Source organism: Vidua macroura, chromosome 16 (assembly GCF_024509145.1).
Source record: "Vidua macroura isolate BioBank_ID:100142 chromosome 16, ASM2450914v1, whole genome shotgun sequence".
NCBI classification, from domain to species: domain Eukaryota; kingdom Metazoa; phylum Chordata; class Aves; order Passeriformes; family Viduidae; genus Vidua; species Vidua macroura.
This window is the reverse complement of record NC_071586.1, coordinates 15,823,967-15,843,778: the sequence shown is the minus strand read 5'-3', so window position 1 is coordinate 15,843,778 and position 19,812 is coordinate 15,823,967. Positions and strand designations below refer to the sequence as shown.

The following is a 19,812-nucleotide window of genomic DNA, read 5'->3' as shown; positions in this document are numbered from 1 at the left end:
AAGTGGGTCAGCGGGGAGAGGGGGCTCCCCGGCACCCCCACCCTCAGGGGGACGCCCCTGTGCCTGCCCTGCCCGCCACCTCCAGCCCGGCGGGGTCTCGGCACTCCCAGGCCTGCGGCAGCTCTCGCCCCAAAACCTCACAGAGGCACGTGGGGGTGGCTTTCCCGGGGACACGGGCGCATGGAGGTGCAGGTTTGAGGCCGTGGTGCTGGGCAGGGGTGGGCAGGGCTGCGGAGGGGACAGGCCTGTGGCCCCTGACACCCCCTCGGTCCCCAAGGTTCTCGGCTCTGCACCATGCGGCGCTTAACGGCAACACGGAGCTCATCTCGCTGCTGCTGGAGGCGCAGGCTGCCGTGGACATCAAGGACAACAAAGGCGAGTCCCCGGGGGCTGGCTGTGGCCCCCTGCCCTGTGCCCCCCTCAGGCTCTGCCTGCTGTGAGGGCACATGGAAGGCTCATGGCTTCTTGCCCCTGCAGGCATGCGGCCCCTGCACTACGCAGCCTGGCAGGGCAAGAAGGAGCCCATGAAAATGGTGCTGAAGGCAGGTTCCTCTGTGAACATCCCGTCGGATGAGGGCCAGATCCCCCTGCACCTGGCAGCGCAGCACGGGCACTACGACGTGGTATGGAGGGTACGGGGTTGGCGAGGGGGGGGTGCCACCCCTCTAGCCGTGCCCTCACCGGGTCGGGGTCTTGCTTGTCCGCAGTCGGAGATGCTCCTGCAGCACCAGTCCAACCCCTGCATCATGGACAACTCGGGGAAGACGCCCCTGGACCTGGCATGCGAGTTTGGCCGGGTCGGGGTAAGTTCTGGCAGGGCTGGGCCCTCCTCTGGGGACTGGGAGGGGACAGGGGCACTGTGAGGTCCCCAGATGGGGACAGGGACACTGTGAGGTCCCCTGGGCGGGGGACAGGGACACTGTGAGGTACCCGGGGGGGCTGGAGGGGCACAGGGATGACCGGTGGTGTGCGGTGCCACCACTGCAGGGGAGCTCCGGCCGCTGGCAGGGGGGGCAGGTGGGGGCCGGGGGCCGCAGCCCCGGGGGGCGGCCGAGCCGCCCTTGCAGCCCTGCTCCGTCTGTGTTTGCTGAGCCAGGTGGTCCAACTGCTCCTGAACAGCAACATGTGCGCGGCACTGCTGGAGCCCAAACCGGGGGACACCACCGACCCCAACGGCACCAGCCCCCTGCACCTCGCCGCCAAGAACGGCCACATCGACATCATCCGGTGGGTGCCGTGGGCAGGGGTGGCGGTGACGGTGCCCCCCCCGTGCCCCGCTGACCCCACTGTCCCCCACAGGCTCCTGCTGCAGGCTGGCATCGACATCAACCGGCAGACCAAGGCGGGCACGGCGCTGCACGAGGCCGCTCTCTGCGGCAAAACCGATGTGGTGCGGCTGCTGCTGGATGTAAGGGCCCCCCTCGGCACCCCCAGATGCCCCCAGGCGCCCCCAGCCCAGCCAGGGGCTGTGGGAAGGGGGTGACCCCACAGCTGGAGGCTCAGAGCAGCTCCCAGGGAGCAGAGCTGAGGGTCCTGGAGGGGATACACCAAGGCACTGAGGGTCCTGGAGGGTGCACATGGAGGGGCGAGGGTCACAAGGGGGGTACACACGACGGTCTGAGAGCTGTGCCCTCCAGCTGCGGGTCTCCTGGTGGCCTAGGGAGTCCCAGGGGTGGCAGGATGGGGACCAGCCTCCTCCCAATCCCTCTCGGTGCCATTGCAGAGCGGGATCAACGCCCACGTCAGGAACACCTACAACCAGACGGCTCTGGACATCGTCAACCAGTTCACCACCAGCCAGGCCAGCAAGGAGATCAAGCAGATGCTGCGGGGTAGGGGGTTGGAGGGCACGGAGTGGCCATGCTGGCACGAGGGGCGCCGGGCCGGGGGTGCCAACCCCCGCGGGGTGAGCGCCTGGTGAGGCTCCCCTTCTGCCCCGCAGACGCCTCTGCAGCTCTGCAGGTCCGGGCCGTCAAGGACTATTGCAACAACTACGACCTGACCAGCCTCAACGTGAAAGCCGGGGACGTCATCACCGTGAGTGCGGCCGGGGGGGCCGGGGACACCCCGGTGGCAGTGCCAGCCCCTGGCCCGGCCCCTGACCCGGCCCGTCCCGCAGGTGCTGGAGCAGCACGCCGACGGGCGCTGGAAGGGCTGCATCCACGACAACCGCACCGGCAACGACCGCGTGGGCTACTTCCCCTCCAGCCTCGTCGAGGCCATAAGCAAACGAACAGGCAAATAATCCCCCCTACAGCCCCGGGGAGCCCTGTCTTGGTTTGGTGGGCACCGGGGTGTCGGGGGCCGCAGCGGTGAAGACAAAGCGGGGCGATGCCCCTCATGCATGTGGGGTGGGTGTCCCCGCCGTGTGCACGGGGACGGTGCCCAAAAGCGTGTGGGGTCAGCGTCCTCGTTGTGCCTGTGGGGCCGGCGCTCCCATCGAGCGTGCAGGGCCCGTGTTCCCGTCGTGTCTGTGGGGTCGGTGTCTTGGGGGTTGGTGCTGGCAGCCCTGGGGTGCTCGAGGGTCAGCCCTGGCTGCCCTCGGGCTGGGGGAGGCGTTTGAGGTGCCGGGATGTTGGTGCATGAGGGGTGTCACTGGGGTTTGGGGGGACGGGCACAGCAGTGGGGTCGCAGGAGTTGGTGCTCAGGGTCTGTGCAGGAGCTGGGCACCAGTGCCAGGGAGCTGATGCTGCCACACAGAGACCGTCTTTCCAGCCAGGGGCCATCTCAGGGATTGGCCCCTGCTCCCCTGCCCTGTGGCTGCTTGTCCCCCTCCCCACTCCCATTGTCATCCCTTTAGGCTCCTGGTGGGGTGTGCAGCCCCCTGGGATGTCCCTGGGCTGTGTCCTCTGCCAGGAGCGTCCCACTGGGGCTGGTGCCTCTGCAGGCAGCGCTGAAAGGCCCCACATCAACCATCTCACCCCAGCCCTGGGAGTGGGTCCTGGGGGCAGCCACACCACGGGGACATGGGCAGGCAGTGGTGGCACGTGAACAGTGTCTCAGGGGAGTGGCAGCACAAGTGGCTGCCGGGCAACCCACAGCGTCCCTGGAAGCACCTGGTGCTGGACAGGCAGGGGCAGAGCCCACCCTCCAGGTGTGGGTTGTGTGCCAGTACCAGAGATGCCATCCACGTCTCCTGGGCTGTGCTCCGTGGCTCCAGGGCTGCAGCTGGCCCACAGCAGTGTTAGCCAGGCTGTGGGGTTCTGTAGCCACGCCGCTGGCTGCGGTGGGGCAGCAGCGTGGGGTGCAGGCGCTGTGTCACGGCTCACCCCCTGGACACGGGGGTGCCGCTGCTGCGGCCCCGGCCCGGCCCTGCCTGCAGCCCCGCTGCCCTGGGATGGCCCTGCAGGTCTGGCTGTGACACACAGCCTGGCTGTGACACACCGTGAGCTGGCCCGTGGGGCTGTCCCAGTGTCCGTGTCGGATCTGCGGGGTGTGCGCGTCCCCTGCGCCGGGCTGTGCGTGTGCTGAGCTCCCGCTGCTGCTCCTCATCTGTTGGGTCTCAGTTCTGGCTTCTCCACATCCTTTTGGTCGCTTTTTTTGATTTGCTGCCTTTTCCCCCCTTCCTTTTATTTTCTTTTCTTTCCTTTTTTTTTTTTTTTTCTTTTTTCTTATGGTGGCACTGAGCGTGTCTCTATTATTTTGATTCTTTTCATTTTGTCTCTTGTTATGTTTTATTATCAGGTTCATGGGAGACTGTAACAATCCCCCAACACTTCCAAAAGATCCCGCTCCCGGCTTACGGGGCTGCTGTGCTAAACGGTGACGCCTCGTCCCATCCGTTCCATTCCCTGCCTCCACCTCCACCTCCACCACCACATTCCCATCAGACTCTTTTCAGTTCCTTTGGCTATCACAGGCTCTCCCCTAGCAGTGCCGACGAGCCGCGTTACGGACAAGGTAGTTCACCGCTCGCTTCGTTGCTCTCCATGGATTTTCCTTTCTTTTCCTTTAAAAGCGTGTGTCGAGTCTTTTCTCTCTGCTCGGCCTCTCCCCCTCACCGGGGGGCTGCAGGGCGTGTGTGTGTGCATGCAGCGCGTGCATGGGCGTGCATGCGTGCGGTGGGGGGCAGCGGGGGGGCACCCGGGTGGCACACGCGTGCCATCGCTCCCCCCACACCCGCTCCAGCGCCGCTGGCACGCCGTGTGCCCAAGGCACAGCCCACCCTCCCCACGCCGGCGTCCCCGTGGCCCCTGCGCTCCTGTCCGGGTGCGCGGGCACCCCAAAGCACTCACGGCCCTGTGCCGGGCGGGGCTGGCAGCGCAGTGCCACGGGCTCTGTGCCACGGGCTCAGGGACCCTCCGCCGGCCACAGCCTCCTGCAGGGCCCAGCTCTGACCAGGTCGTGGCTGCACACGTGGAGCTGGAAAGGGGCTGTGGCTCTGGGGGCTTTCCCAGATGCTCTCGGGGCTGGCTCAGTGCAGGCAGAGCCCAGCTGAACCCTGGGGACCATCCCCGGGACACAGGCAGGTGACGGATGCTGCAGGGCTGCGCGTCAGGAGCGCCCAGGGGCAGGGGGCTTGCAGGGGTGCAGTCCTCGATGGCTTGGGCCAGGAGTCTTTGCACGTGCCCTGGTGGCAGCGGCTAAGGAGGTTGTGTTGGGGGGCACTGGGTGGCCGTGCTGGCTCTGGGGACAAAGGAGCACTTCTTTTCCCTGGGGCTTTCTCTCCTGGTGGGGTCGCATGGAGCTGCACAAGCCCAGGCTCCTCTTGGTGTGACCGTGGCATGTGCAGCTCAGGGATGTCCCAGTCTGAGTCAGTGGGGCCGTTTGTCCCCTGCTGTGCTCCTTCCGTGACTTTATCACCTTGTACCACCTGTCCCCTGCTACGGTTGGTGCTGTTGGAGTGAGCAGCTCCATGAACAGAACTGGCCTGGCTGGCAGTGGGGTGACAATGTCCCACAGCTGGTGGTAGGGTGGCAGTACCCCATGGCTGGCAATGAGGTGGTAACACCCCATGGTTGGTGGCAGGGTGGCAGTGCCCCACGGCTGGCAGGACAGTGGCGGAGCCGTGGTGCAGCCGTGGCAGCACTGGCCTCGTAGGACTGTCGTCCATCTCACCTGATGCTGTTTTCCCCCCTGCACTCGGAGCTGGGTGTCCCTGGTTCAAGTGGGACCTGGCAGAGGCGGCCAGCACAGTGAGCTGGTGAGGAGCCGTGCCCTGGGGTGACGCTCAAGCTGTGCCCCAGAGGAGGGCCAGGTCCTCTCATCCACTGCTGCGTCCCCTGTGTGTCACCAGGGTTCCAGCACCCGGTGCCTGGTCCTGCATTGCCCCTGTGTCCCTGCAGATGGGTGCAGGCAGTTCCAGGGACATGGCCAGCACTGCCTGGGACTGGGGACAGTGGGGTGAAGACCTGGGTCCCACTGCTTGGGTTTGCCCAGCTCCCTTTGCTCCATGCTCTGGATCATGTCCCCATCCTGTCCTGTGAAGGGATGACACAGTCCCTGTCCCTTGTCCAGGGCACTGGAACACCCCACTGTGGGTCTGTCCCTGGCTGGCAGTGAGGAGGGGATGCTCTGCACGACAGGGCCCAGGGCTGGTCACTGTCACCTCTGCCAGCTTGGGGTGGGACAGGGCCCTAGGATGGCTCTGGCATCCCTGGGCACGGACACAGCCGGGGTCCCCACACCTTCCCTGTGGGGCTGTTCCCACGCGCAGCAGCGCCAGACCCGGGGCCGTGGTCACCGAGCGCAGAGCCACGCGCCTGACGGCCGCTCTCTCTGCTCTGCCACCAAGGGTCCCGCGGGGCCGACATGAGCCCGTCCCACCTGTCACCGTCGCAGGGCGGATCGGCCGCGCCAGCCCCCGCCGAGGAGATCTGGGTGCTGCGGAAACCCTTCACAGGTACGGCGAGCCGCGAGCGGCCGGGCCGCGGAGCACGAGCCAGGACGCGGCGGTGGCTCCAGTGGGGCACGGCCACACCGCGGGGCTCAGAGCCCTGACAGCCTCTCCTCTGTGTGCAGGTGGTGACCGCAGCAGCCTGGGCAGCACGGGCAGCGTGGCCTCTGCGCGCAGCTCGGGGAGCGGGCAGAGCGCGGGCAGCGGGGCGCACGCCCTGCACGCCGGCTCCGAAGGTGTCAAGGTAAGGCGAGCCCCGAGGTGGCCGTGCCAGCTGCTGTTGGCTGCAGTCCTGCAGTGTTTGCTGCCTGCCCTGAGCTCAGCTGGCGCTTGACCAGGTGCTGCGTGGTTTCATCGATACCCTGTGTGCCACCAGCTACGCTGTCACCGACAGCAGCCACCAGTGTGTCCCCTCCACCGGGCCCTGAGTGCTGCCTGGATCTGGGCTCAGCCCCTGCAAAACATTCAGAGCTGCTGTGCCACGTCTCTGCTGCCACTCGCAGGGGCCTCTGCACTGCGCTCTGCACTGCCCTGCCCTGCACACACTGCTGACACTGGCGCGGCACACTGCCACCAGTGTGCTGCTGCCACCAACATGGCACACTGCCACCAATGCATTGCTGCCACCGGCATGGCACACTGCCACCGGTGCGCTGCTGCCACCAACATGGCACACTGCCACCAATGCACTGCTGCCACCAACATGGCACACTGCCACCAGTGCACTGCTGCCACCAACATGGCACACTGCCACCAATGCATTGCTGCCACCGGCCCGGCACACTGCAAGCAGCACCATGCACTGCTGCCACTGGCATGGCACACTGCCACCAGTGCCCTGCGGCCACCAGCACCGCACACCGCACTGCACCCTGCCCTGACACCGCTGCCCCAACAGCCCTGCACTGCCCCTGGGCTGTCCCGTTCCCTGGCAATGGCACCTGCCAGCCCACTGACCCCAGCACCCACCAGCCCACGTCCCCTGGCACCCTGCCTGCCATGCCCACGTACTGCCCCTGAGCCACACCATGCCGCCAGCCAGGGGGGCTCGGTCTTGTGGGCACAGGGGACCCCACAGCCCGTGCCGGCAGCCTGGTCTCGCATGTGCCAGGCTGGCTTTGGGGTGCGGCGCTGCCGTGGGCTCCTGCTGCCGGCAAAGCACCATCTGCCGCTCCCGTTCTCCCCGCTGCCGCCGAGATCTGCTGCAACCCTCCCTGCCCACCCTCGCCCGAGCTGGCAGCACCCGCAGCACCCGCAGCACCCACGGTACCCGCGACACCCGCGACGCGCACCCCCCGGGCCCCTCCGCCCGCCTCACTCCTGCCTGCTCTCCCCCTTTCCCGGGGTGTTTTTCAGCTGCTGGCAACGGTCCTTTCCCAGAAGGCTTCTGCGCAAGAGTCTGCCGTGGGCGATGGGCCGGCCAAGGCGCAGGACATCCCCGCAGGTGCGTGCTGCGGCCGCCCGGCTGCCGGAGCAGGAGGAGCCCTGGCCGTGCCGTGGATCCAGGGATTTGTCTTTTTTTTTATTGCCACGGCACCCGTCGCCAGAAGAAAAACGTGTGGGTAAAAAATGACTCTCTCGCCTTTCGGCTGCTGCCAGGCCTTCTCCTGCCTCGGTTAGTGGGGGCCCGTGGGGGGGCGGGGGGGCGGCGTGGGGCGGGCAGGGGGGGCACCGCTGCTCCCCGGCCCCTTCCCTTCCCTGGCCCCCCCGCCAGCCCTGCTGGAGCCCGAGCGGGGTCCCCCCCCCCCAGCCACCGCCGTCTGGGGGGCTGCGGGGAGCATGGCCACGCCACGGGGGTGCCCACGCCACGGGAGTGGCACGTGCCCGGGAATCGGGGGGACAGACGGGAGATGCACACGTGGGGGTGGGCGAGGGGGGATGCCCAGAGCTGCCCGGGCCGCGGGGAGGGAGGAGGCAGCGGGCAGAGAGACCTGGGGAGGGGGGGATGCGCTCAGGGGAGGGGGTGCGCACATGGAGGGGGGGTGGACACGCGGGTAGAGGGGCGCAGACGTTGCTAGGGAGAGGGGGAAACATGCTGGAGCGATGCAGACGCAAGTGGGAGATGCAGACGTGAGGGAGATGCACACGGCAGAGGGATGCACATGTGAGGAGGATGCCCACGCGAGAGGGATGCAGATGCCCGAAGGATGCACACACAGGGAGGATGCACACACGCACACACGCACACACACACACACGGAACATGCAGTTGCTGGTGGGGGGGAAGGGGCTTCTCTTGTCCATCCTGATCAGAAACATGAGGGAAAAAATTCAGGGCAGCCTTCCTTACCCTGGAGGGAGAGCACCAAGGTGAGCCAAAGGGATGAACAGCTCGTGCAAGGCCAGAGGAGCGGGGCCAGAGGGTTTTGGGCAGAGGGAGCGCTCTGGCTGCTGCCTGGGCGCCGGGGACACTCGCTCTGGAGGACAGGTCTGGCTGAGTCGCACTGCTCGGGGCCGTGCTGGGTGCAGCAGCTCGCCTGCCCCTCCCCGAGGAGCAGCACCCTGCCCAGGGCACCGCGGGTGCTCCGGGCTGCTGTGCTGGGGTGGGTGTCGCCCTCCTGTGCCTCCCTTGGCCCTGCCAACCTCGGGGGCCGAGGGCAGGGCTCGGCTCTCCCTTCCACTTGGCCAGAGCCCGGGGCCGGGCAGCCGCGCCGCGCTGACCGCTGCCCCTCCGGCAGGTTCGTCGCGGTCGCAGAGCGTGGCCAGCTCCCCCTACGCCCCCCAGCCCCCCAGCGAGCCCCAGCTGAAGAAAATGGAGCCGCCATCAGAGGGGAAGGTGAGCGGGGAGCACTGTGTGCCGTGGGGAGCGGGTGGTGGGGACAGCCTGGGGGACATGGGCAGGAGTGGCGGGTCCCCATCCCCAGAGCTTCCCCCATCCATCTGTCCCCTCTCACCCCAGAGCTCGGAGGCCGTGTACCAGTGGCTCTGCAAGTTCCAGCTGCAGCTCTACGCGCCCAACTTCATCAACGCCGGCTACGACATCACCACCATCAGCCGGATGACGCCGGAGGTGGGGCCGGGGGCGGTGGGAGGGAGGCACGGCCGGAGCAGGGCGGCACTGACCCCCCCTCTCTGCCCCAGGACCTCACGGCCATCGGGGTCACCAAGCCGGGGCACAGGAAGAAGATCGCCTCCGAGATCAACAACCTCAACATCCCCGAGTGGCTGCCCGAGTACAAACCGGTGAGGGCTGTGCAGGGCCAGGGGGACAGAAGCCACATCCATGGTGGCAACGAGTCCCCCCCTCTCTTCCAGGGAGGGGTGGTACTGGACTAGGGTGGGAGATGGCTCCATGGTCCCAGAGCTGCCCATGTTCCCTCCTGGCAGCTCCCCAGGACCATCAGGATGATGCCAGCAATCATCCATGTGCATGTGGCACTGTGACACCCCTTCTGTCCCAGTGTCTGGGCACAGTGAGAGGTTCCCTTGGGAATAGGGCTGGCAATAGCCCAGGATGCTTGTGGGGCACAGGGACAGGAGAGTCCCCTGGAGCTGTGATCCCCCAGCAAGCTGGGATCTCCGTGGCTGCTGGGGTGCCTGGGGTGGCGGGGCCAGACCCTGCTGCCAGCTGGTGCTGAGCCGTGCCCCGCACCCCACCCCAGGCCAACCTGGCGCTGTGGCTCTCCATGATCGGCCTGTCCCAGTACTACAAGGTGCTGGTGGAGAACGGCTACGAGAACATCGACTTCATCACCGACATCACCTGGGAGGACCTGCAGGAGATCGGCATCACCAAGCTGGGTAAGGCCCCGCGCGCGGCGCTGGCTGCGGTGGCCTTGGCCGTGACACTGATGGCATGTGCCGCCCACAGGCCACCAGAAGAAGCTGATGCTGGCGGTGAAGAAGCTGGCGGAGCTGCAGCGCGCCGAGCTGGGCAAGTACGAGCCGGGCACGCTCAAGAGGAAGGCGTCGGGGCCGAGCCCAGAGGTGCTGGCCATCGAGTCGCCCCCGCCAGAGCCGCCTGAGTGCCAGTCGCCCAAGATGACCACCTTCCAGGACAGCGACCTCAGCAGCGAGCTGCAGGTGGCCATGACGGGAGAAGGCCCCGAGGAGCCCCCCGAGAAGGCGACGAACCCCGCGGCCCCCGGTTACCGCTCGCCGCCGGGGCTGGGCGGCCGCGCCCGCCTGATGAGCAGCTCGCAGGAGCTGCTGGGGGACGGCCCGCGGGGCCCCCCCGCCGCCACCATCTCCAAGAGCCAGGAGTACCTGGCGGAGGGGAGCGGGGAGAGCCCCCCTGCGCCGCCCAAGGAGAGCCGCCCGCCCCGGCACGGCCACCCCGTGAAGCGCGCCAGCGTGCCCCCGGTGCCCGGCAAGCCCCGGCAGCCCTTCCCGGCCTCCGCCGGGCAGCTGACGCCGCCGCAGACCCCCGGCAAGGCACGACCCTCGTCCCCACAAGGCCCGGCGGCTCCTCACGCCACCGCCAAGGTGAAGCCCACCCCGCAGCTGCTGCCGCCCGGCGAGCGCCCGGCATCGCCCCGCTCCCTGCCCCAGTCGCCCACGCACCGCGGCTTCGCCTACGTCCTGCCGCAGCCCGCCGAGGGCGAGGCGGCGCCGCCGGGGGTGCCCGTCCTGCCCGTCTCGGTGCCCGTGCTGTGCCTGCCGCCGGCGGGCGAGGGCGAGGAGGAGCCGGGCAGGCCGAAGAAGCGGGCGCACAGCCTGAACCGCTACGCCGCCTCCGACAGCGAGCAGGAGCGGGACGAGCTGCTGGTGCCGGACGCGGGGCCCTACGCCACCGTCCAGCGCCGCGTGGGCCGCAGCCACTCGGTGCGGGCACCCGCCGGCGGCGACAAGAACGTCAACCGCAGCCAGTCCTTCGCCGTCCGCCCCAAGAAGAAGGGACCCCCGCCGCCCCCTCCCAAGCGCTCCAGCTCTGCCATCTCCAGCGCCGGCATGGCCGAGGACTTCCCCAAGGAGGGTGAGGGCGAGGCGGCCGTCGGAGCCCCGAGCGCCGAGGGCGAGGGCCGCCGGGAGCAGCGGCGGGCGAGCGACCTGGGCGGCAGCGTGGACACGGGCAGCGCCGGCAGCGTGCGCAGCATCGCGGCCATGCTGGAGATGTCCTCCATCGGCGGCGGGGCCCGCGCGCTGGCGCTGCAGAAGCCACACGTGGCAGCCGGGCCGGGGCCGGCGCCGGCCAAGGCGCCCGAGGGCTACTACCTACAGCCCGGCCCGCCGCCGGGCAGCCCCGACCGCGCCCGCGTGGCCACCGTCCTGGCCACCGTCAAGCATAAGGAGGCCATCGGGCTGGACGGGGAGGTGGTGAACCGGCGCCGGACCATCAGCGGCCCCGTCACCGGGCTGGTGGCAGCCGCCCGCCGCGAGCGCGCCGACAGCGTGCGGTCGGAGGCGGCCGCCGACGGCCCCGGCGAGCGGCTGCGGGTGGAACGCGGCGGCTCCCCCGACGGCATCCCCTTCGCCGAGGACGGCACGCTCACCATCAAGCAGCGGCCGCGGCCCCTGGGGCCGGCCCGCGGGGAGACGGGCGAGGGGCTGTCCCCGGCTCACCGTCACGGGGATCTGGGCAAGGTGGAGGCCAGCGCCACGCTCAAGCGGCGGATCCGGGCCAGGCAGAGCCAGCAGGACGGCGTCCGCTTCGTCCTCACCGAGTCCGACACCGTCAAGCGCCGGCCCAAAGCCAAGGACAAGGAACAGGCGCTGGAGCCGGCCACGCTCGCCGTGTACCAGAACGGCACCGGCACCGTGAAGCGGCGGCCGGCCTCGGAGCTGAGCGGGGCTGAGCCGCCGCCCACCCCGCCGCCCGCCATCCGCCCCGACGGCCCCGAGTTCGTCCCGCCGCCCGCCGAGCCCAAGAAGCCCTTCAAGCCGCCGGTGTCCCCCAAGCCTGTGCTGACGCAGCCGCCTCAGAAGATGCCTGGGCCGCCAGTGCCCGTCCCCAAAAAGGTGCCCATCCCAAGCCCCGGTAGCCCAGGTAGGTGCCCCGCCAGCCCCCTGCGACGGGCGCTCCGCGGGGCGGACGCCGGGGGTCCCAGCCGGCCCCGCCGCCCTCCTGCCCCTCTCCCTTCTCTCCGCAGAGGTGAAGCGGGTCCACGGCACGCCGCCCCCGGTGTCCCCCAAGCCCACGCCGCCCCCCACGGCGCCCAAGCCCCCCAAGCCCCACGCCGCCATCCAGTCGGTGAGCGCCAGCTCCACGCCGGCCCCGTCGCCAGCCCGGCAGCTGAGCCCCGCGGCCAAGCCCTCCAGCACCCCGCCCTCGCTCTGCTCCAGCCCCGCCAAGCCCCTGTCGCCCGGCGCGCAGCCCCAGCAGGTGCCGGTGAAGCCGCCGCGCTCCACCATCGCCAGCCCGTCCGTCGACAGTGCCGGCCCCGAGCTGGCGCAGCAGAAGCTGGAGGAGACGAGCGCGTCCCTGGCCGCCGCGCTGCAGGCGGTGGAGGAGAAGATCAAGCAGGAGGACAGTCAGGCGGCAGAGTAAGGGGGTGCAGGGGTGGGTGCTGGGCCCCGGGGAGGCTGCGAGGCCACTCGGTGCCACCGTGCACAGGGGTGGCAGATGGCAGGTGCCATAAGGGCCGTGCACAGGGGGTCAGGCTGTGACACCGCGGTGGGAGTGGGATGGTGCTGGGGGACACTGGTGGAGCATCAGGGGACCCTGGCTGGAACCGCCCTGGGGAGGTGACACTGAAGGACATCTTGCTGGAGCAGCATGGGCAGGGGGACCTAGGCACGTGGTCTTGGAGAGGGGACACTGGGGACATGGAGCCAGAACACTGTGCCGTGGCACTGGGGACACGGTGCTGGGCACCGCAGAGGGGCAGGAGGGCCGTGCCATGGGGCAGAGCGGGCTGTGCCGTGCCCCCGTCCCTGCCCCTGCCTGCCCTCACCCGTCTCTGTCGCTCCCCAGCTCGGCCGTGGAGTCGAAGAGCACCGTGAGCATCCTGGACGACATCGGCAGCATGTTCGACGACCTGGCGGACCAGCTGGATGCCATGCTGGAGTGAGGGGCGCCAGGGCCCCGAGAACCTCAGGGCTTACGTGGGCACAAGGGCACAACGATCCACGACCCCCCGGCCCCGCCGCCCTCCCCCCGTCCCCTTTGTACAGCCGTCCCCTCCCGGACATCCCGTCCCTCGGGGTTTGCACAAAGAAGAAGATACCTCAGGATTGTGCTCACGGACTCGGCGCCGGCTCCGGCAGGACTCCCTTTTGCAGAAGCAAAAAAAAAAAAAACCAAAACAAAACAAAACAAAAAAACAACAAAAACCACAGAAATAAAACCCAACAGAAGAAACAAAGCAACACGCTCCGGACCGAACCGCGGCCGGGGCTCCGGGGGGCTCCCGACGGACCCGTCCGGTGGCCGCCCGCGCCCTGCCAGCCCCGGCGCCGCGGGTCACCGCCACCCGAATGTAGCACAAGCCCTGCCCGGCGCGGTGGCTCCGCCAGCCGCGTGTCACCGGTGGCGTTTGCTGGTGGCGGGGCCGGGCGGGCAAACGCACTTGGGTTTCTTTGCTCCGTTTTTAATTTTGATTTTTAAACTTTGTTTTCTTTCTCGGTCGGCGTTGGCGGGGGCGGGCAAGGCTGGCGGTGGCCCTGGGGGCAGCGGGACGTGCCCCTGCCCGGCCCCTCCCCGCCCGGGGACAGGACGGTGATAAGCTATAAAAAAAAAAGTATTAATTTATTGGAGGGGAAAAAAAAAAAAAAAAAAAAAAAAAGATATAAAGCAGATTTCCCCCAACCCCAAAATAATAAAAAAGAAATAAACTTTAACAAATATATATTTAAAAGATTTAAAAATATTAGCAATTATATATAAAGCAGTTTAAAAGAAATCAAGAGAAAACTGGATTTTAGCTTGAGAAAAAACTATTAGATTATACTAAGCTGTGTGTCTTGTGGCAAACTCATTCTAAGAGTAGCACAATATTTACCTTTTCTCTGGGTGGAAGGTACGTGCGAGCGGTTCTGGTCGGGTTTTCCGTTGGGATTCAGTGTCGCGTCTTTCTTTTTCCACCGTTACGAACTCAAAGGATGTGCCTTGTTTTATGGAGGTTTTTGTTAATTCTTACACTGGAGGTGTTTCATTTCTTTTGGAGTGTCTTCAGCGTTTGGTTCAGTTCCTTTTCATTGCTTTTGTCGTCGGTCTCTGTCTGGGTGCGTGTGGGTGTGCGTGGGTGTGCACGCGGGGTGCGTGTGCCCGGTGCGTCCCGCGGGACGCGCCGCTGTATATTCCTGTACAAACTGGAGTTGGAGTCTGGTTCAGTCGCTTGAGTCCTGATGAATGCATTTTTTGCTTGTGGTTTCCAAACAAAAGTGTTGCTGTTCCTTTCTTCCTCTCGAGACGTGGAGTGGTCTCTGCCTCCTTCCCTCTTCCCTCCCTGCCCTGTCTCCCCCGTCTCTCCCGTTGTGGTCGCTGATCCAGATGTGTTTGGCACAACTTTGAAATTTCTTTTGAAAAAAAAAAAAAAAAAACAACAAAACACACAAAAAAGACTTTAAAAATAATTTAAAAAAATAAATCACCCGCCTGAAAATATCTGTTGAAAAGAAAAAAAAAATATGTATCTAAAAAAAAAAATCCATAAAGTTCTACATGATGGATATATACATATATATATTTTTTATGATTAAGTTATGGACTCTGTATCGTATCCCATCTGTCCAGCTCTGCATCTTGGTGCTGCTCCCTGCTCTTCTGTGCTTAGATTTCACTTCTACTCGTCTTTATTCTTCCTATTCTGAATTGTAGATGGCTCGTGGTGCTGTGAAGACGTTTGCTCCTATACCAAGTCTGGCAACAAATATTTAAACAAAAATAAAAAAAAATAAAACCCCTGCCGGCCTGGCACCACTCTTTGTCTCCCCAAGCCCTCCCGAGTCCTCGTGGCGTGCTGGGTGTTTGTGCTGCACGGTCTGAGGGCACCCCTGGGTGCCTCTGTGGGGTGCTGGGGCCTGGCTGGGACCTGTCCCCCGTGGAGTGTAGGGCCCAGGCACTTCAATTTTCAATTTTCACCCCACGGGGCCAGTGCTGGCTGCTGGCTCCCAGCAATAACTCACACTGGGCAGGAACAACTCTTTCTGCTTTTATTGTCAATGAAGAAATAATCAAATCTATATTACAATCTTAAAAACAGTAGAAAATGTGAGTAAAAATGCAACGGAGGCTTTTTGTCTTTAATGTGGAGACCATTATTACAGGGTGGTGAACAATGGGCTTGTGGAACTTGATTTGAGAACTAGCTGTGGCATAAAAATCGTACCTGGCTACTCAAGGAAACACCTCTTCCCAGATGGATCGGCCCGGCGCCTTGGCAGTAAAATTAAATACTAGAGACAGAAAGGGGTCGGGTGCCCACCCAGGGTACGGCCTAAAGCTCAGTCCTGCCAAGGACAGGGGCCCAGCCTGTCCCCACCAGGACACACGGATCTGTCCAGTCCTGGCGCTGGCCAAGGGCTGCGCTCGCCTGGCCCCGAGCCCCGAGCCCCAGTGTCCCCCCAGCCCCAGCCTGGGGGGCACAGGCAGAGGAGGGCACTGGCACTGGAACAGCTTCCTCTTTTCCAATCATCTGGGGCAGATCTGAGGGAACACCTGGAGCGTCCGTGGGGCAGAGCCGTCCGGAGAGCCGCCGGCCGAGGGGCAGCAGCAGCAGGCAGTGGTCGGTGCAGGAGGAGCTGCAGCAGTCGTTTCAGTGGTGTGGTCACCCACAGGCCGATGGAAGGGAGAGTTTTTGGTCTTTCAGTGTGCAGGACTCGTGTGACGCTCTCGTTAGCACGTCCAGACCTGCGGACAGACAACGGCACCGCAGGCAGTGACTCCTGAGCAGCTCTGTGGGCTTCTCCTCATCCCCCACGGAGCTTCCCTCTGCACTGCCAGCATCACAACACTGTCAGGAGGGAAACCTCCTGCCCATGGGGAACCACCCCCTTGTTTCAAAGAATCCCAGAATTACTGAGGTTGGAAATGACCTCCAAGATCATTGAATCCAACCTGTGACTGATGCCTACCTTGTCACCCAGCCCAGAGCACCGAGTGCCACATCCAGTCATTTCCTGGACACCTCCAGGGATGAGGACTCCACCACCTCCCTGGACAGCCCCTTCCTTAGCAACCCGTTCCATGAAGAAATTCTTCCTGATGTCCAACCTGAACCTCCCCTGGCCCAGTTTGAGGTTATGTCCTCTTGTCTGGTCACTTGTTCCCTGGCAGCAGAGCTCTACCCTCACCTGGCTCCACTCTCGTGTCACTTTGACTCCTAACTCATTTAACGGATGATTCCAGCACTGGATGAGCCCAAACCACGCAGGACAAGCCTGAGCAAACCCACCTTTACAGTGCTGTCCACGGCGCCGGAGAAGAGGCGGCCGCGGGACACGGCCAGGGCGGTGACACTGCCCTGGTGGCGCAGCAGGGTCTGGGTGCAGATCATGTTGTCCATGCTCCACACCTGGGGGGACACGGGGAGCGTGAGCCGAGCACGGCGCGGAGCACCGGGAGGGACGGGGATGCGGCGTGTCACGGGTGACACGGGTGACACACGGAGGCCCCGTGACACGCAGGGCTGGGGATCCCCCCCGCCCTTCCCTTGGGCCGTCCCAGACTCCGCGTCCCGCACACGCACCCTGAGCGAGCGGTCGTAGGACGCGCTGAAGACTTTGGTTTGATCGGGCGTGGAGATGACGGCGAGGGCGTAGACTGTCCCCACGTGCCCGGTCAGCGTGCGGACCTGCTCCTTGGTCTCGATATCCCAGACCTGCGGGGCACAGCCGGGCTTGGGCACTGCGCTGAGGCCACCCAGCTCCCCTCTGAGAGCTGTTCCTGCCTCCACGCACAGCGCCAGGTGGGTGCTGTGCCCGAGGGGCTGCCAGAGCCAGGTGCTGTGCCCGAGGGGACAGCCAGAGCCAGGTGCTGTGCACAAGGGACAGCCAGAGGCAGGTGCTGTGCCCGAGGGTCAGCCAGAGGCAGGTGCTGTGTCCAAGGGACATCCAGAGGCAGGTGCTGTGCCCAAGGGTCAGCCAGAGGCAGGTGCTGTGCCCGAGGGGACAGCCAGAGGCAGGTGCTGTGCCCAAGGGACAGCCAGAGGCAGGTGCTGTGTCCAAGGGTCAGCCAGAGGCAGGTGCTGTGCCCGAGGGTCAGCCAGAGGCAGGTGCTGTGCCCGAGGGTCAGCCAGAGGCAGGTGCTGTGCCCAAGGGACAGCCCAAGCCAGGTTCTGTGCCCGAGGGTCAGCCAGAGGCAGGTGCTGTGCCCAAGGGACAGCCAGAGCCAGGTGCTGTGCCCAAGGGTCAGCCAGAAGCAGGTGCTGTGCCCAAGGGACAGCCCAAGCCAGGTGCTGTGCCCAAGGGACAGCCCAAGCCAGGTGCTGTGCCCAAGGGTCAGCCAGAGGCAGGTGCTGTGCCCAAGGGTCAGCCAGAGGCAGGTGCTGTGCCCAAAGGGACAGCCAGAGCCAGGTGCTGTGCCCGAGGGACTGCCAGAGGCAGGTGCCCACCCCCAGGCCCCTGTCCCCACTCCCAAGCCCAGGGGCCCATCCCAGCTGATCCATACGTGGATGAGGTTCTCGTAGGTGCCGCACACGATGTGGTGGTTGGTCACGGCGATGGAGTACACGCTGCCTCCCGACGTCTGCAGCACGTGCACACACTCCAGGTTCCGGATGTCCCAGATCTGAGAGAGATCGAGCAGAGGCAGGATGAGACCCTTCTCCACAGGGGAGATCCCTTGCAGCCATTCTGCCACGCACAGAGTCAGCCTGGCTCCCCGTGTGCCCAGATCACACCTTTAGGGACAAACCTATCCAGCTGGGAACGTCCAGCACTGAAGAGCAAATCCCTGGTATCTTATTTAGCTGCCCAGCTTTAAACATTCAGGTTGGGAACGTTGTGTGGAGACTTCACACCCTTTGTGTGAGACTGCACACATGTGTACACACAGCCCAGTCCCTGATAGAACTAAAAACCAGTGCAGACCAAATAACAGAGATTCATTAACACTGAGAAGGGCAACTTCCAATTTTCCTGTGTCCCCCAGACAGTTCACCCCTGAGAGGTGACCTATTCATCAAAACCTGAGCCAGCACAGAGGAGGGAGGGCACTGGGAAGCCTGACACGGATTTATGGTAACTCTGCAGCCAGCCAGTGACCTTCCCCTGTTATCAGCAGGAGTGTCAGTGCAGATAAGGCTGCGGCAGCCGCGAGGCGCCGTGGCTGAGGCCCAGTTTGTCCCAGTGAGCCTCCCCAGCAGCTCCCGAGGCCCAGCCTGCGGAGATGGAATCAGCACAGGAAAACCCCACGTGTCAGCAGTGCTCTCACATCCCTGCAGCTGCCTCTGGTGCTGCTGCCCCAGTGCAGAGCACAGAGAGGAACGGGGAGAGGGGGCTCAGGGTGTCACCAGTGCCAGCGCCCCACCTTGATGGTCTGGTAAGATCCACTGTAGAGATAGTTCTGGGAAGCCACCAGTGCTCGAACCCAGTGGTTGAGACCTGTCAGCTCCTTCTTCAGCTTGAGCTCAGTACCCACAATATCCCACACCTGTGGAAAGCAAGGACACACACACACAGAGGGAGGAATCTCAGTGGGGCTGGGCAGGACACGGACAGCAGTGCCCACCCTCCCTGCCCACCCACCCTCACAGCTCTTGTGGGGATTCTTGTGCCAGCTCTCCTGCCTGATGGGAACTGCCTGATCCCACTGACTTGCTGATAAAACCCAGCAACTGCTGAGGAAGCACATTCCCTGAGGGAGCCAGCCCAGAGCCTCCATTACTGCTGGCAGAGACCCTTCCCTAGCAGAGCCACGGGCTGCAAAATGTACACCACAGCTGCAGCACGGAGCTGCCCTGCACTTCCACTCCCACAAAGCTCCTCTCCCACCCCTGGCACACAGGGACTGGCAAATCTCACTCCCCCACTCACTCTGAGCCTGCCTGGCTCACTGGCAGGAAGTGGCCAAGGATGACAAACCCAAAAGGCCCCAAATTCTCCTTCTGCTGTGTGGCTGCTCCAGCCTTGAGCTGTCTCCAGAGCTGAACCACTCCAGGCCCCAGATAAAGAAAAGAGCACAGTCCTCTTACAGATGGACGGGCCCATAAGCTGTCTCACCAGGAGCTGGAAGCAGAACCACGGGAATCTAGCCAAGGCTTTAAAGGGCAGCCTGAAAAGCTGCTCCTGATTTCTGCATGTTTTAGGTAGGGAATGCAGACTCAAGATCCTTTGGAGGTGGTTTCAAAACAGACAGCTTGAATCTCCAGCCAGTTCTGGAGCCCAGACACAATTCCCAATGGTCTGGGCAGGTCTGTTGGGGGCCTGAGGACACACATGCTCAGGAACTGCCAGGATAGTCCAGCTGCACCTCAGGTTTACAGAGGTGGAAGAAATATAGTGCTTTTGCAGCCAGAGAACAGCTTTCCCTTGAGCACAGAGCATGGGCTAAACCTCTGCAGGGCTGGCTGTGCTGTGGCTCAGGAGACCTTGGCAACAAGGTCACCTACAGGTCAAAATGCCACTTCCTTCCTCTTTGGACACGTCTGCCTGAGAGTTTGTCCCCAAGCAGCCCCAGAGGAGCCCTGGAGCTGCACCTTGATGGCTTTGAGGGAGCCACTGAAGAGCATGTTGTGTGAGGAGACCAAAGTGCAAACAGGATTGTCGTGTGCTCGGATCGTGTTCACCTTCTGCAGGTTTTGAATATCCCAGACCTGCAAACAAGAATCATGGAATGGTTTAGGTGGGAACAGCCCTCTGAGATCAAGTCCAGCACTGTCAAGCCCACCAAAGCAGAGCACCCATGAGGGGCTGGGCTGGCCACCCTGCCCCAGCCCAGAGCACAGCCCCCTGCCCCCAGGCAGGAGCTGCAAGGAGGAAATCCAGCCCCAAGCCTGTTGCATTGCTCTGGGGAATGTTTTTTCCACCCCCAGAGACCCCTGTAGCTGTAACCATGTTAGTTTAACCCTTCCTTCCTTTCTGGACCCAATTGGCTGGGAGCCAATTGTCCTTTCCTGAACAGGAGGGTAGAAAAGGCCATGCTCCTCCATTGTTCA

At 64.4% G+C, this 19,812-nt stretch overlaps 2 protein-coding genes across 4 annotated transcripts in view; one reads left to right on the top strand and one right to left on the bottom strand.

Annotated features, from left to right (window-relative positions):
* CASKIN1 (CASK interacting protein 1) overlaps nucleotides 1-14,618 on the top strand; it is a 29,315-nt gene extending 14,697 nt beyond the window's left edge. The window contains exons 3-21 of the mRNA XM_053992343.1: nucleotides 278-375; nucleotides 478-623; nucleotides 708-803; nucleotides 1,097-1,227; nucleotides 1,300-1,408; nucleotides 1,724-1,832; nucleotides 1,943-2,037; nucleotides 2,120-2,237; nucleotides 3,685-3,900; nucleotides 5,735-5,842; nucleotides 5,962-6,080; nucleotides 7,193-7,280; nucleotides 8,515-8,612; nucleotides 8,736-8,846; nucleotides 8,918-9,019; nucleotides 9,439-9,577; nucleotides 9,648-11,762; nucleotides 11,866-12,259; nucleotides 12,690-14,618. Coding sequence (XP_053848318.1) covers nucleotides 278-375; nucleotides 478-623; nucleotides 708-803; nucleotides 1,097-1,227; nucleotides 1,300-1,408; nucleotides 1,724-1,832; nucleotides 1,943-2,037; nucleotides 2,120-2,237; nucleotides 3,685-3,900; nucleotides 5,735-5,842; nucleotides 5,962-6,080; nucleotides 7,193-7,280; nucleotides 8,515-8,612; nucleotides 8,736-8,846; nucleotides 8,918-9,019; nucleotides 9,439-9,577; nucleotides 9,648-11,762; nucleotides 11,866-12,259; nucleotides 12,690-12,786 — 4,489 coding nt within the window. The 3' untranslated portion in view covers nucleotides 12,787-14,618. The remainder of the gene's footprint in view (nucleotides 1-277; nucleotides 376-477; nucleotides 624-707; nucleotides 804-1,096; nucleotides 1,228-1,299; nucleotides 1,409-1,723; nucleotides 1,833-1,942; nucleotides 2,038-2,119; nucleotides 2,238-3,684; nucleotides 3,901-5,734; nucleotides 5,843-5,961; nucleotides 6,081-7,192; nucleotides 7,281-8,514; nucleotides 8,613-8,735; nucleotides 8,847-8,917; nucleotides 9,020-9,438; nucleotides 9,578-9,647; nucleotides 11,763-11,865; nucleotides 12,260-12,689) is intronic.
* Nucleotides 14,619-14,855: 237 nt separating this feature from the next.
* Nucleotides 14,856-19,812, bottom strand: part of TRAF7 (TNF receptor associated factor 7) — a 30,470-nt gene continuing 25,513 nt past the window's right edge. For all 3 annotated transcript variants that reach the window (XM_053992328.1, XM_053992330.1, XM_053992329.1), the window contains 6 exons: nucleotides 19,354-19,470; nucleotides 18,186-18,308; nucleotides 17,325-17,444; nucleotides 16,405-16,536; nucleotides 16,111-16,230; nucleotides 14,856-15,566 (listed from right to left, as the gene is read on the bottom strand). In XM_053992328.1, coding sequence (XP_053848303.1) covers nucleotides 15,552-15,566; nucleotides 16,111-16,230; nucleotides 16,405-16,536; nucleotides 17,325-17,444; nucleotides 18,186-18,308; nucleotides 19,354-19,470 — 627 coding nt within the window. In that variant the 3' untranslated portion in view covers nucleotides 14,856-15,551. The remainder of the gene's footprint in view (nucleotides 15,567-16,110; nucleotides 16,231-16,404; nucleotides 16,537-17,324; nucleotides 17,445-18,185; nucleotides 18,309-19,353; nucleotides 19,471-19,812) is intronic.